Source organism: Notechis scutatus, chromosome Z (assembly GCF_049901735.1).
Source record: "Notechis scutatus isolate UNSWTSFEM ecotype Mainland chromosome Z, rNotScu1.2, whole genome shotgun sequence".
Classification (NCBI taxonomy): domain Eukaryota; kingdom Metazoa; phylum Chordata; class Lepidosauria; order Squamata; family Elapidae; genus Notechis; species Notechis scutatus.
The window spans coordinates 16,359,086-16,374,950 of record NC_142025.1 but is presented as its reverse complement, the minus strand read 5'-3'; the positions used below and the strand labels follow the sequence as shown (position 1 = coordinate 16,374,950).

Below are 15,865 nucleotides of genomic sequence, written 5' to 3'. Positions count from 1 at the left end.
ATATGTGTGTCTTGAATTAACCTAAGTTCTCCAAGTCAATATGATGCACTGAATCAAGTAACTATACTGCTTGAGCAAACATGTTTTGCTAGCTAGTTCTCAATGCTATAGGAAGCTGTTAGACAGCCTAAAACTCCAATCACTAACTTCTCCAAAGGAAATCCTTAAAGAATTGAGTTGAATTGGTCAATGCCTGGAACTAACCACCTGACTGTTGTTACATTCTCAAATCCCCAAAACTGTAACCTTAAACTATATACCGTGGACCTCACTCCATTCCTAAGAGGTCCTTAAAGGGGGTGTCCACCAGCGTGCCTACTGCTGCTGTCCTTCTGTTCCCATTTATGCATACTCATTTATTATGTATACTTATAGAACCAATAATAAACCATATTAGGAAGTAACCAACTATATTTTGCCTAGCATAACAACCAAGCAGTTGGGCGTACATAAGCGCACCAACGTGCCTACCGTCCCTGTCCTATTGTTTCTTTTTATTTTTCTTATATGTATCCATTTCATGTATTCATAACTATGTTTATGCTTATACCTGTTATCTTATAGTCGCTTGCTAAAGAAAGGAAAGGAAGAAAGAAAAGAAAAAAGAAGGAAGAAAGAAAGAAAGAAAGAAAGAAAAAGAAAGAAAGAAAGAAAGAAAGAAAGAAAGAAAGAAAGAAAGAAAGAAAGAAAGAAAGAAAGAAAGAAAGAGGCAGACACTCTGGAGCGCTTTCTTCCACGAAGACTAGCAAAATTGGGTTCCAAAAATCCAGACGACCGCTAGACGATAGCAACAAGATGCACAGACCAATCTCCACCCTGTTCTCTAGGGATCGTATTAAGTTTTGAAGCCGGATATAGTAGCCCGAATCTAATCCTCATACGTGCCATAAGGGAGGGAGGGCAGGCTCATGAAAGAATGTGGGGGGTGGGCAGTTGGAGGGTTTTTACATTCGAGGTATTTTCAGGGATATTTGTGCATTATGGTTGCCTACATGGGAACTATGGGACTTTGTCCGGGCACAAGTGCCCTTCCTTACTTGGATCGGCATTTGCTGGGATCCTACAAGGCAAAGAACGGCGCTATGAATGTCACGTCTCGTAGTTAGCCAATGAGAGGGGGCTTGAAAGACGGTTGGCGCCAATTCCAGCGGTTGAGTCTCACGAGTGGCCAATGAGCGGGGTCCTAGAGCCGTGGCGGGGGTGGGTAGGCGGGGCGGGCCAGATCAAGCCTCATTCCTTGCACAGGCCCTAGAAAGCTGTGCAGCAACAGCCGCCATTTCCCTCGCCCCTCGCGGTGACGGCGCGGCGGCATCAGCACTGACGTGAGGCGACGCGCGGGCTCGGCCGGCCCAATCCCTCTTCCCCGCCTGCTTTTCCTGTGACGGGGGCGCCACGTACTCTGGTGAATCGAGGAGGGGGCGGAGACACGCCGGGTTTGTTTGTGTGTGTGTGTGTGTTTGCAAGGCGGTCTGGCGTTTGGAGGCAGCGGCGTAGGGCTGGCTCTTGGCAGGAGGCTAGGCGGGTGCCGAGGACTCGAAGAAGGAAGGGAGGGGCAGCCGGCCGAGGAGTCGGGGGCTGTTTAAACGGGGCGTCGCAATTCGCTTTAATACTGGAGCTTAATTCGATCTGCGTACTCTTTGCCGAAGGGAAAACTTTGTCGAGTCTAAGAGGGATTTGCGCATGTGCAAAGGGTTTTTTCTCTCTCTCCCTTATTCACGAGTTTAGCTTTGTGGAACCTGCTGCTCATCCGCAGCGACAATTGCCACATTTAGAGACTGTGAGTTTAATGGAATTAGGGTATTTAAAAAGCATAGTGCACTTTCGTATTCTGTTTGCTTGAGTGCTCAGTGTACCTTAATCCTGCATCGACATGTGTAGGTTGCAGCGCAATATTGTCTTCATTCTGAAACTGGTGGCTTCCAAGCTGGTGGACAACAATTCCTAACTTCTTGATCTTTGGGACCGATATACTGCTTGGGGGAGGGGGCGAGGATCTTGGCCAAGGTGGGGAGGACTGAATACATGCCTGTCCCTGTCGAAGCAACTCACTGAGTATGTTTGAGGCTATAAATTCCCTGTTAAATTCGCCTGTCTCATCTTGTTGCAATGATATAGTATAGTGAAGTATGTGATATGCATATTGCCTTGAATTCCTTGAGAAAAGATGAAAAGTAAATCTCAATAAATAATAGCTAGCCAGAAGATCCACCGTATTTGGAGAACACCAATAAACAAATAAACAAAGCCACAAATAAACAATTTGACTACTGGGTTGTGAAAAATAGCACCAAATCAGCTTTAATTTGCCCTCTTCAGTTGTATTAAACCATCTCATTGTGTAACTTGATTTTGATTAGAGAGCATGATCTAAACAACTCTGATCACTGTAGTTTTTATGATTAAATTCTAAAATTACTTTAAAAGAAAGAGGATATAAAAATGCTCCATTCTCGAAAGTACTGCATATATCAGAATGTACTGAATTGAAGAATAAAGCATGTATTAACATGTCAGTTAATAAATATGTTACCATTGTTTTGTACAAATTATTTGTTTTATTCTCAAGAAATGATGTGATACAACCAAATGCACTTCTCTCCTTATTAATGCTACATAATTAAACCATAGTTTAATGTATTTAACTTACTATGACAATTTGTTTTCTCTTCAATTCTGTATGAATGTTTCATATGTAAACTGAAGGAGCAACCAAGGAACAAAAGCAAGAAGTAAAGCTGGAGGAAGGAAGTTGTAAAAAGAGCAACTACTTTCTGTACAGATTTTGAAATAATTGAGAAGGGTTTCCCTGTTAAAAAGGTGTGATAATCCAACAAAGCAAAAATCAATTGTAGCTATCACACATCTACATGCTGAACTAATTTCATTGCAGACCACATTTGGTAGGATTCTGCCCATGTTTGTAATAATTTTGAGTTTCAAGGTGATTAAAAGTGTCCTTTTTCAGAATTATATTTCAATATTTGCTTTTTTATATTGTGCTTATCAACATGCTCTGTTTTCACCTCCTGCATCTTTGACCCCTTAGCAGATGATATAATACAATGTTCAGTAAAATTAAGCTGTTAAATGGGAGAAGTAGCTTCTTAGTCTGCTTTTTCTTTGGAATTTTTGAATGCAAATTTAAGTAACTCATTATACTAAAAGAAAAGTTACAGTTGCATAGTTTTAAGACTTCCTGGCCCAATACAGAATTACAGAAGTCCCTGGGAGAAGAAAGATCTCAAAATACGAAGAAAAAGAATTATAAATTCAGAAGCTCTTCATGGAAAATGGTCTTTTTAAACGAATAGAAAAATTGGAGAATGATTTCTTTGGCTGAAACAGGCAGGTGAAAATACTTTGTTGCAGGATATATGCTTGCAACTGACCCATCTATTTAATAATTAGTGTTAGTTAGGGTGGGGTTACAAATAAACATATAAACAATAGACAGCCAAAAATACACAAAGGATCCACAGACTAACCAAAACAGAATAAAGTTAAATTAACCAAACTAAATTGCAACTTCCAGAAAGCAATGTGGGAGCCAACCTGATGTCGACTGGGATGCTATTCCAAAAAACTGGTGCCACTCAAAAGTAGTTTTAGTATGATTAAATTGTAAACATATTAGTTTTATTTACTAGCAATAGTATCCATAATACATAATACATAATTTAGCAAGTTTGTTGAATCATAAATGATCCTATTCTATTTTCAGGCATGACAATACTTTCTATAAAAGATAAAATTGTATGTAGATTTCTACTGGCAACATTTTTCCTTCCCAGTTGAGGAATTGTATATTTTGAAAATAAAAATTCATTTCTAAGTTTAAGGATCCGCTTTATATTAAAATACTTCTAACCTTTGCACGGGCATGTTGGAATCTAAGATCAGCATTGAACTTCACTGAAGTTCCATAGGTTGGTCTGTTAATTCTGCATGTGCTTTCTCACCTGTGGCAAATGAGCATGCAATATTTACCAAATATGCAAAAAGCTTTGGTGGTCAAACCACTGAAATTGTTGCGTTGCAAGCATTTCCCAAAAGGCTTCAGATAATGTTTTCATAAAAGTAGCTTTTTAAAAAGTTTTTTCATTTTTTTTCTCCTCATTTCAAAGGGTTTTCTATAACACTTACAAAATCTCTTGCATTAGCACTAAAATGATTCTCTTTTATTCCTATCCTTTTCCTTTTTAAAGGGAACCCTAAATACTATGTAATACTGTGAATTGGGTTGCCATAGCAATAGTTATGACATCACAAACAGAACATAACTTCATTGTAAGGTTCACTAGAAGAGCGTGGTCTGGAGAAGGAAGAAGTCCTTTTTTAAAAAAAAAAATTCAATCATGAGCAAATGTAGCAAAAAACAGCATGCCAGAATTAATATAAGGTAGCCATTATATTTTTAGCTATCACTAGAAGATGCTTCTGCATAGCAGGCTTGTGTCCTGTATTACAGTAATAGTTTCAATAAAGGGAATGCAGCCAAGCATTTGTTTACCAATCTCATTAGAGAAGTGTATGTGAATGTGGGTATGTGTGTTAACTCAAGTGTTTTAAATTTGGCTTAGTTTTAGCAATACATTATGTTCTGACTTAAGCAGTTATTTTTAATCTTTTACTTGGGAGTTGGGATTTTTTTGGGAGATGCTGAATAAATTATAACAGCATGGAACTGTATATTCAGAATACATTTATCTAGCTCTACAAGTATCAAGAAGATATCAACTCTACCATTCTAATAGAATGCATTTCAATATAAAGGCCATACACACACAAAAACCATGTCTATTTTTGAAGTAGGAGTGAAATGGATTCCATAATATATCAAGCATTTTTTCATATATAAAATTGAGCCTCACAGTATTAAGTAATTTGTAATTACTTAATTTCTATTAAGTAAACAAATAAAACTTTTTTATAGATTGAAAATAAAAATGCTTGAGATTTTGAGAAATAGGAGTAAAACTTATGGACAAACTTATATCTTAAGTTGTCAATTCCTACAACTCCACAGCCAATTTAGTAATTGACTATGCTGACTGGGAATTATGGGAGTCAAAAGACCAGCACATCTGGAGTTTGGCTGCGTTAGATGCTACATTTGACTTAACATGTGGAGGTAAGCTTCAACCATATTTAAAAAAAACAAACAGGATGGGGTGAAATATTATTAACAGTTGTTAACAAAGATGAAGCCCATAGGAAGTTCTAATATGTGAGAATTACTAAAATGAAGACTATGAGAAACAAAGGGGAATGTTTTGGAGTACAACTTAAAACAACGCTGGAGAAAATCAAGTGTGAATACGTATCATTTGAGTGGTCTATGCATATGTATTATTCCCAGAATCATAAATTATACCAATTTTTTGTGAATGAAATATCTGTCTTTGGCTGAAAGTACTATATTAATTATCCAAATATTCTTTAGTTGGTGTCTTAACTATAGCATTCTGCAGTGATTTTTATCATTATGGACTTTAGCTATTTTCTATAACTTGACTGAAAGTGATTTTTTCTATAACTTTAGGAAATGTTTTAGTTTTTAGGAAACTAAAAAATGTAACCACCTTTGAAAGTAATATCAAACATGCCAGGAGTATAAACCAAGCATAGAATGTAAATAAAAATAAAAAAATTAAATGGATATGGTCAAACAGCTAAACTTCCTTGTTCTATTTGATTCCAAGAAATAACAATACTTTTTATTTTTGGTTCCACATCTGATAAGTTTGAAAATACATTGTAGTGATAAGTTACTCTCTCATTCTCAGCCAAGCCTTCTATATTAGCTGATGCTCCCTCTATAAATTATGTTCTCCCAGAAATAAATGTTTGCTGCCAAAGTTTGTATTGTTTCTAAATAACAAACCATTGATACAATGAATACAATAAAAAGCAATAATAGGATCTCGCAGGCAGCAATATTCAAAATGCAACTAATTCATATCTACAATATTTAAGGTATAATTTTGTAATTATACCAACTTTTAAAAAAAAGTCTAAATGTGCAATATAACATTTGCAAGAAATTTTTAATACTTGGCAAAAGAGGGAACTTAATTGGTAGCAAAAAACAAAACAATTATTGCATAAACTAAAATGAAGCTTCGATGAACAACTATAAAAATGTGAAGGAATTGTGCTGTATCTCTAAGAATATATATCTGCCTTACTTATAAGATTGTGCCTGGAAGATGTTTTTTTCTGGGTAAGAAAAATAAGGTCTCAGTTTTCTGCAAAGTTTAAGTCACCTTCAACCTCCAGATGTGATAGATGCAACTCCCATATTTCTCTGCCTAAATGCTTGATTGAGATTCCCATAATCCACAGCTGTTACGTTCAGTGCTTATTGAAACTATTTGAAATAAACAAATGAGCAAAAGTGTTACTGAATATTTCATATCTTAACCTGTTTTTCCCCTCTCTCTTGCCTTTAGACAAATGACCATGGAAACAGTTGAACCACAAGATGGCAGTGCAACAGACTCTGTTACAGAAAGTGATTCTGCTAATCTGCAATCTCGAATCGGCCAAAATCAGATCTCCACTATAGCTCAAGTAATATGAAATGTTCTGTTTACTTTTTAACATTATTATGCAATTGTTGGAAGAAATGTCCTTCTGGGTTCAGTTCCAGGTGGGGAAAAGACACTGGATTCATGGAAGTTGCTTGGAAAGAAGGTTTAATGGTGGACAGGACCACATGCCTTGGAGCTCCTGGGCGAAAAGGGCAGAGAGGCTGAGAACCCTTTGGTTTTACACCCTCTGTTGGACCCCACCTTAGTGTTTCCTTTTCCTGTGTACGAAATATATCCCATTGGCTGTCAGACTCCCAGGGGCGGGGGTCTTACTTAACTTTGTAGACTTTGTCTGGATCACATGGCTTCACCTGAGTGCTGGCAGGTGCAGTCTTCCCAGGTGCCATGTGGTGAGATGGGTAATCCTATTATTTCCTGAGGGCCATGTCTTAATCCCATCACCCCGGAGCTGAAGGGGGGGGAGGCCAGGGAGCTGCAGAAAGCTGCTTTGTCTTTAAAACATGTTTCTCCTTTTCTTCATCCAGGGAAATATAATATTCTGCCTTTTTAATATTTCCTAGAATATTTCATTCTTCTAGGAGAGGGGTGGGTGCTAACTTTCTACATATTGATAATATGAAGAGTAATATTAAATTATTGCTAAGTTGGTATTGAGAAAAACCTCTCTCGACTTACTCTAGGTTTTTAGTTATATTTAGATACGTCAATTTTTCTCAGTATATTTACTGAATAGTACTAGTCATTTTTAAGAGCAGAAATTCTTATAAAACATAAAGAATCTTACAAAGTTTTAAACAGCCTGAGAATAAGACTGGTCTGCATAACTTTTATCTGAGAAAGGACCATAGTGATGAATTAAAAATCTTCCTAAAATGCAAAGAAATACTTGGGGCACAAATCAGCTGTTTGGTGGAGGGCAAAGGGGTAGCAGCGCAAGAGCTAGAAGCGATGTTGAGACCCTGAGGTGTTAGACATGCTTGGTAGCATGTTTTCCAGGGCAAGAGCAAGTGTATTGATTTTGAAAACGCCAATGGGCCACCTAAAGCTGTTTGTTGAAGTGCATGTTGTACAGGCATGGATGAGTTTTCTTCCACGTATAATTAATTAACCTGGCATGAGGCCACCTTTGGAGGCTCTTGGTAGTAAAGCAGTTGCCTACAAAGGCAGGAGTCTCCTTAATTATGACACTTTGCTTACAGAAATCCTTCCTTATGGGGATAAATTTCCTTCTCCCAATTCAGTTCATGCCATTCTTTACTCATGTCATGTTTAAGGGTCAGCTCCTGCACACATGCTTCTTTTTCAATTGTTAAAACACTTCATTTTTCCTTGCAATGAAGTGTCAGTGAACATGTAGCTGGGCACAGTTTCTAAAGCAGCAGTGTAGTAAGACCCAAAGATATTTTGTCCTTTAAACATTAAGGGATCAGAAAATGATTTGCAATTTGTGTCTCCTTTGGACACAGATTTATTTTAATTCTAGCAGCCTCAAAATACATGTTTAAATCTAAATGAAAGAGAAAGGAGGGAGATAAAAGTGTATGTCTTAGAGACGGGTTCTAAACTTTTAAACATGATGGCATATTAAATTACAAGAAAGGGGCATTCTTATGTGCTACTATCAAGTATAGCTGATGTTAAAAATGAAATAGGGGCTATTGACATATTGAGCTGTCAATTGTTTCATAAGCTTTGACAATATTCAGATATAATTATTATCATGCAACTCTAAAGTATTGCTAAGACAATCGTAATACATTATTAATATTAATAAATATTAAAATAGAAAAGTAAACCCCTATTTCAAAGTGGAATTAAAGTGAGAAGCTCATGATTGTTTTGCCAAGTTGTTAGTTCTCAGCCTTCTGTTCATTAAAATTGATCTTAAAATACGATCTTGCAATGTTTTGATGCAGAAGAATAACACTACAGTAATTTTGTAAAAATATATAATATAGCTGTGTTACAAAAACAGTTATATTTTGGGCAAAATTCTACCCCATCACATATCATGTGAGACTGCATTTTCTTTTGATTGAAGGAAAGAGGTTACTTTTTAACTATAGCATCTCTGATAACAATGCTTAATGAATAATGCTCATAATAGGAAAGCAGAAGTACCACCCAAACAATATTTCACCTGCTCTTTGATTTCATAATTGCCACTAGAAGCCAAAATATATATTTTGTATTATAAAACATTGTAATACAGCCTTTTATGTGTTAAAGGTGGAAGCCTAACTGAAGCCTAAGGATTACTTTTGTCAGATAATGAACATTGAGAGCTAGCTACTTAAGCTCTTTTCACAGTATGCTTTATTTACCTCAATAGGTTTCTGTAGCAGGATCAGCAACTGGAAGAGGATCTCCCTCTGTAACCGTAGTGCAGTTTCCTTCTGGTCAAACTGTCCACGTACAGGGAGTGATTCAAGCCACACAGTCTTCGGTTATTCAATCGCCGCAGTTGCAATCTGTTCAGGTTAGTTGTGTTGTCTTTATTTACTTTTCCTTGGTTTCCTGGACTATTTATTTTTGTGCCACACAAGAGAGTGAATACAAGATCCTATGTTTAATGCCAAGGGATACTCTACTTATTTCTCTAGTTGCCAACATAATAGTAATGGGTGTACTTTTTTTTTTACTTTGCCATGCTTTGACCCTAAACATTTTGTTTCTAGCTCAAAGAAGTGCTTTGAGCTCAAAACAGGCCAAATTCAGGTTTCAAACATCTGCTTCAAAACATATATAGGATATGTTTTGAATTTAGAATGGTGTTATTCAAAGCATTTTTCATGCCTTGATATGATGCTTCAGGTTCCTTTTTAAAAATATGATAGCTGCAAATCAAAATATTAGCTAGTTCCCTTTCCATCTTTTTTCCCTACATGGACAGGATTTTATTAATATTTTAAATAATCCATATCTAATTGAACAAACTACAGAAATAAAGTGTTCATATAAATATTTGATGAAATTGTCAAAAGCATTCAGTTTTGCTTTCTTTATAAAACATGTTTCAATTCTGGTTCAAGACAGATGTTCAGCACCTGAAGGACAGTTAGTAAACACTGTAATAAGTACTTTTGATGTCAACATTTCTTCATGGTATTCCTCACTCACCATTAGTCCTTAACTTACGACAGCAAAATTGGGCAAACGTTTCCCAAAATCTCACATGCATTCTTTAGTGTAGCCAGGGATTGCTATTATTGCTAATACTAAATCACAGTTAAATTATGAATGCTGACATTAAAAGCTAGGATATAAATAGAACGTGTGTGGGATGAGAATTGCAAAAATGAGAGAGAAATATGTGAAGGACAGGAAGTTGGATAGGTATCTATAGAGGGAAGAGAATGATAAGGAAAAGCAATGTTTCAACTAAAATTGTTCTTGTCCTATACATTGACTTACAAATGGTCGCCTCCACAAAAGCTACTTAGGATCTGGTTTTGAAATTACAGTCGCTGCAACACCACTGTGGTCATTTGCCTTTAAGACCAAGATGCTGAAGAGCTCTGCTCCACCTGTTGCAAAATCTCCCCCCACCCCATCCTATCCCTTGGAGTCCCCACAAGCCTTGGGCCTACTTCCCACATGCTCTTTCCCATCCCTGCCACTGATCACTCATTTATCTTTTACCATAGATCTCCTTTTGGAAGTTCTGGAGCTCAGGTTGGGGAAGTAGATGATCTGTCCCTCTGTGTCTGTAGGCAACATGCCTGTGTTCCTGAAGCAACTACCGTTTTCAGAGTGGCCACAGTGAATTTTGGCTGCTCCAAAATAGTGCTCCTTTCTAGAACAGAGGAATGTGGCCTAGGGATGGAGCAATTTGATCTTCTCAGCATTTGTAAGCCTGCCGCTTAGCAAGCAGAGTTGGGTACGCTTGCCTTCATTGCACTGAAGCCTGCTGCTTGCAAATCTGCTGTATGGGAGGAGGGTAGTTATTAGGCCGCTTCACTAACAGCTGTCAAAACTTTCAGCCATAATGAGGCAGCATCCATTACAATCACTGGTCGAGGACTACCTGTAATTTATTACTTTCTGTGTTCTTTTAATTTCTCTCTAGCACAGGGGGTGTCAAACTCATGTTATCACAATAGCATCACATGATATATCAGAACTTTTCCCCATTTGCTAAACCGGGAGTGACCATGGGCCGGGATTTTGACAGCTCTAGCAACTACCATTGGATGGTGGAATTAATGTAATCTTGAATTTGTACCTTTTTTTGTAATCCTATTTCATGCCTAGCTATTAATAATCCTGCTGTCTTGGTTAGATGTCTATAGTCAGGTTTGACATAGTAAGTCAAAATGTGGCTTACTCATTCGTTTTGTTATTGTGAATTATGCCATTGTTAGTACAATTGATAACAATGGTTTCTTTCATGGGATTGGTTTATTTTCAATCCTGAGTCAAAACCAAACTGGTTGAGGTGTGTCTGTGTGTGTGTGTGTGTGACTGTGGACAGAACTGTGAATGAGACTTTAAATAAGTCAAGCATACAATCAGTTCCTGAATATGTTCTTCAAAACTACTGCATCAAAACTACTATATAAGAGTCTGTTAAATTTGCAAAATAGTGTTATATTAATAGAGTTATATAATAGTGTTAAAATAGTGTTATATCATCGGAGAAGCTGTTGAGCGTGAATGGAAGCGTCCAAACGCCATCTTTGGTCTAGAGGACATCAATGATAATGATGACATCACAACTGTCCGAAACATCATCAGTGATTATCAAGCATCAACCATCTCCCCTGATGAAATACTTGACATTTCCCGCATTGGCCAAGAGCTCAAAAACAGAGACGGCTCTGTGGCCCCACGCTTCTGCAGGGTCATTTGCAAAAATGAATCAAGCAAACGTAAAAATTCATTTACACTATAAATTCACTTGCCAAAACCAACACCAACCATAAGAAACTCCGTTGTCGCCCTGACCTAACCATACAGCAATGTGCCCGCTCCCGTGTACTCCGCACTGAACTCAAAAAACGTCTAGACAATGGAGAGAAGGACCTGTACATTGACTACCATGCTGACTGTATCAAAAGTAAGTCACACAACCCGCAACTCAGCTTTAATCTTCAACCACAACCCTACCTCAACCAATCCACCATCACCCAAGACTAGGCACGCACGTCCCTAACTACCTCAATTCCAACTACTGCTGGCCTTAAATGCAAGCTACTCAATGCAAGAAGCCTTGCGAATAAAATACCTGAATTTTTCCTCTTACTAAATATGGCTAAACTCGACATCATATTTGTCTGTGAAACATGGCTCAACGCATCTCTCCCTGACTCCATTACCACAGTAAGAGACTATCATGTTTACCGATCAGATTGTGAAATTCGTAGAGGAGGTGGTGTTGCTATATTCTATAAAAAGCCCTTACATCTAAAAAATATCCAAGTTACCCAGGAGCTTGCTCTTCCTGAGACCATCATCTGTGAACTATCCTTAAATATCACATTTCGATTCTTACTATGTTACAGAACACCTGATTATGACATCGAACATGTAAACAAGCTAAATACACTACTAACATGGGCAGCATTCTGCCCATACCCTTTTATCTTTCTTGGTGATTTCAATCTACCTCATATTGACTGGACCCTAAATGAATGTACAACTGAAACCATACACGCAACCTTCTACAATGCTGTTACAAATCTGGGACTGGAACAACTAGTAACCAACAACACTAGACTAAACAACTGCCTCGATCTCATCTTCTGCAATAGTTTGAATTTAATTTATGGAATACAAACTAAAGAACCCTTTTCCAGCAGTGACCACAATATGATTGACTTTTGTCTCAACAGACGCCCACACAAAAATCACCACAATGATGTAATCCCCTATTATAACTTCAAAAAAGGCAACTATGATCTTATAGACAACCATCTCTCATCCCTTGATTGGCAATCTCTATTCACTGGATGCAATACTGTTGAAGACCATTACAACATATGTTTACTTGAAGTCAAAAGAGTCATCAAACTATATGTACCAACAACAACTCACAAAACAAAACAAAAAATCAGATTACCCATAACAATAAGGAAACTTCAATCCAAAAAGAGATCACTCTGGCGGAAAAACAAATCTGGTCACGTTGCCAATTTCAAAAGCCGATACAAAAATTTATGCCACCAGATAAAGACTGAATGCACCAATTATCACATTAAACAAGAGGAAAACCTTTTATGCACCAATTCCACCTGTGCTTTTTACAATTTTGTAAACAACAAACTAAAAGACTCAAGGTCCATCCCACCCCTGATAGGACCTAATGGTAAAGACTGCAATGACCACACCATTAAAGCCAACATCTTTAACACATTCTTCGGCTTGGTATTTGTAAATAGCAATGGATCATGCCCAGTATTTCCTAGCCGAACCACAGATAACTACAATGATCTAATACATATCGATTTTACAGAAGACAATGTTGAAAAAGCACTACACAATCTAAAACCATCTCTATCTATTGGACTGGATGGAATATGTGCCTACTTCTTAAAAAAGCTATCCACTGCCATAGCCAAACCTCTAAGCATAATCTTTGAAAAATCTTTCAGGACTAGCTCCTAGCCTAACCTATGGTCACAAGCCACGGTCATCCCCATCTTCAAAAAGGGAGACCCCAGCCTAGTTGAAAATTACAGACCAATCTCTTTATACTGCGTCACCTGTAAAGTCATGGAATCAATTATTAACCAATCCATTATCCTCCACTTAGAGACAAACAACCTACTCTCCAATAAACAATTTGGTTTCAGGAAAAAACTATCCTGTAATCTGCAACTCTTACACTGCAAAAACATATGGACGACACAACTCAATCAGGGCAAAGCAATAGACGCAATCTACATAGACTTCTGTAAAGCCTTTGATTCAGTGGTACACGACAAACTACTCCTAAAAATAAAATCTTATGGTATCTCTGGACAACTGCATAACTGGATAGAAGCATTCCTGTCAAACAGACAACAAATGGTCAAAATCGGGAGCGTACTATCAAATTCTGTACCTGTCAATAGTGGTGTCCCCCAAGGCAGTGTTCTAGGACCAACTCTCTTCCTACTCTGCATAAATTACTTCTGTGATCATATTAAGAGCAACTGCGTTCTTTTAGCTGATGATGTAAAGCTGTTCAATACCACAGACAATACTGCTACCATTCAAAAAGATCTTGACTATGTATCAGAATGGTCAAACAAATGGCAACTTCAAATCTCAACAAATAAATGCTCTGTCTTACATATTGGCAAAAAAATCAGAAAATAAAATACAAGCTGAATAGTCAAGACCTTATTGATGATCCAAGCTCTGTAAAGGACCTTGGAATACTCATCTCTAATGATCTAAGTGCTAGAGCCCACTGTAACTACATAGCCAAAAAGGCATTAGGAGTTGTTAACCTAATTCTACGTAGCTTTTTCTCTGGTAATATCACACTACTAAACATTTGCTAGACCAATACTCGAATACAGCTCATCAGTCTGGAACCCACATTACGTATCTGATATTAGCACAGTTGAGAAAGTCCAGAAATATTTCACAAGAAGAGTTCTCCACTCCTCTACTCGTTGTAGAATACCTTATGCCACCAGACTTGAAATTCTAGAACTAGAAAACCTTGAATTACGCCGTCTTCAGTCTGATCTAAGTATGGTATATAAAATCATACATTGCAATGTCCTACCTGTCAATGAATACCGTGTTTCTCACATAATAAGGCCGGGCCTTATTTTTTTTTGAGCCCCGAAAAAACAGCTAGGCCGTCTTTTCGGGGGGTGACTTAATTCCCCCCCTTGCATCCTCGCCAACAGCCGCTCCTAACGGGTGATCATGGCGAAACGCAGAGAGCTCCCTACTCCCACCTTTGCTGCAGACACCTTTGGCACCTGCCGCTGTTGCTTTCCCTTCTGCCCATTCCGCAGCCACGTTTGGAGCTGCCACTTCCGTGTTTGGTCCCTGCCGTGGGGTACACCCACTTCCTCCTGCAAATTACGCCTCGCAACTCTTCTCTCCCTTTCCTCTCGCTCCAAAAAGATTGCCATCGTATCCCGCCGATTCGGGCTTCCAGCCACGTTGTGATCCACTAGTGAGGTTGCCATCTCGGATGGAGGCATCGCAGTCTCCCTCTCTTGTTCGCTCTGAACTTCGCGCGGACCAAAATAAAAAGATCGCCCGCCATCATGTTTGGAGCTGCCACTTCGCGTTTGGAGCTCCAAATGGCGGCGGCACTCCAAACACGGAAGCGGCAACTCCAAACATGGCGGCGGAATGGGCAGAAGGGAAAGCAACAGCGGCGGGTGCCAAAGGTGTCTGCAGCAAAGGTGTTTGGTGGGAGTAGGGAGCTCTCTGCGCTTTGCCATGATCGCCCGTTAGGAGCGGCTGGTGGCGAGAATTCCTGCCCGCCGGGCGCTCCTAACGACAAGTCTCCCGCCCTTCCCCCTTATTTTGCATATTTTAAGATAGGCCTAAATTTGGGGGGAGGGGCTTAATTTGATTTTATGCCCAAAAAACATGCTGGGCCTTCCTATTGGTGGAGGCCGTATTGTTGGAGAAAGACGGTACTTACGCTTCAATCATAACACAAGAGCACACAACAGATACAAACTCAAGGTTAACCGCACCAAACTTGATTGCAGGAAATATGACTTCAGCAAGAGTGGTCAATGTCTGGAATACTCTGACTCTGTAGTTTCTTTCCCAAACCCCAAAAACTTCAACCTTAGACTGTCTACTATTGACCTCACCCCTTTCCTAAGAGCCCCGTGCATAAGCACACCAACATGCCTACCGTCCCTGTCCTATTGTTTCTTTTATTTTTCTTATATGTACCCATTTCATGTATTCATAACTATGTATATACTTATACTTATTATCTTGTAAGCAATTGACAAATCAAATAAATAAATAAATAAAATAAATAATCAAAGGTTGTTTGTATCCAGTGGGATAGAAATGGAACAAGTAAATTCCATGTAATAGATTATTAATATTAGATCTTACAATAGAAATCAGGATTCCATACAGTGAAAATGTTCTGACTATTGCACAGAGTTTCAGGCAACAAACTTTCTAGAATTGCAGCTTACTAAATTTTTGTTTTAAAAAACTAGGTAGCGCCAGCTACAAATGCGGATGAATCTACAGATTCCGAGGTTGTAATTGATTCTCAGAAGCGGAGGGAGATACTTTCAAGGAGACCTTCGTATCGGTAAGCTCTGCCCTAATGCAAAAGTTTTTGTTTATTTACACTATTTTACTGTTCCATGGCATAGGTC

At 38.3% G+C, this 15,865-nt stretch overlaps 1 protein-coding gene and 1 long non-coding RNA gene across 9 annotated transcripts in view; one reads left to right on the top strand and one right to left on the bottom strand.

Annotated features, from left to right (window-relative positions):
• The first annotated feature begins 1,225 nt into the window (after nucleotides 1–1,225).
• The window catches only part of CREM (cAMP responsive element modulator), a 34,586-nt gene continuing 19,946 nt past the window's right edge, over nucleotides 1,226–15,865 (top strand). For 2 of the 7 annotated variants that reach the window (XM_026672239.2, XM_087948421.1), the window contains exons 1-4: nucleotides 1,226–1,402; nucleotides 6,453–6,573; nucleotides 8,887–9,033; nucleotides 15,701–15,798. In XM_026672239.2, the coding sequence (XP_026528024.1) occupies nucleotides 6,457–6,573; nucleotides 8,887–9,033; nucleotides 15,701–15,798 (362 nt within the window). In that variant the 5' untranslated portion in view covers nucleotides 1,226–1,402; nucleotides 6,453–6,456. Of the gene's footprint in view, nucleotides 1,434–1,458; nucleotides 2,053–5,026; nucleotides 5,132–6,452; nucleotides 6,574–8,886; nucleotides 9,034–15,700; nucleotides 15,799–15,865 lie in introns of those variants that run through there. The other 5 variants (XM_087948419.1, XM_087948417.1, XM_087948418.1 and 2 more) reach the window with 5 other exon arrangements.
• Nucleotides 2,218–15,865, bottom strand: part of LOC148128770 (uncharacterized) — a 46,751-nt gene continuing 33,103 nt past the window's right edge. The window contains exons 4-5 of one of the 2 annotated variants that reach the window (XR_015746142.1): nucleotides 8,879–9,071; nucleotides 2,218–4,330 (exon numbers count right to left, since the gene is read on the bottom strand). This is a non-coding gene — a long non-coding RNA (uncharacterized LOC148128770). Of the gene's footprint in view, nucleotides 4,331–6,060; nucleotides 6,371–8,878; nucleotides 9,072–15,865 lie in introns of those variants that run through there. The other variant, XR_015746141.1, reaches the window with a different exon arrangement.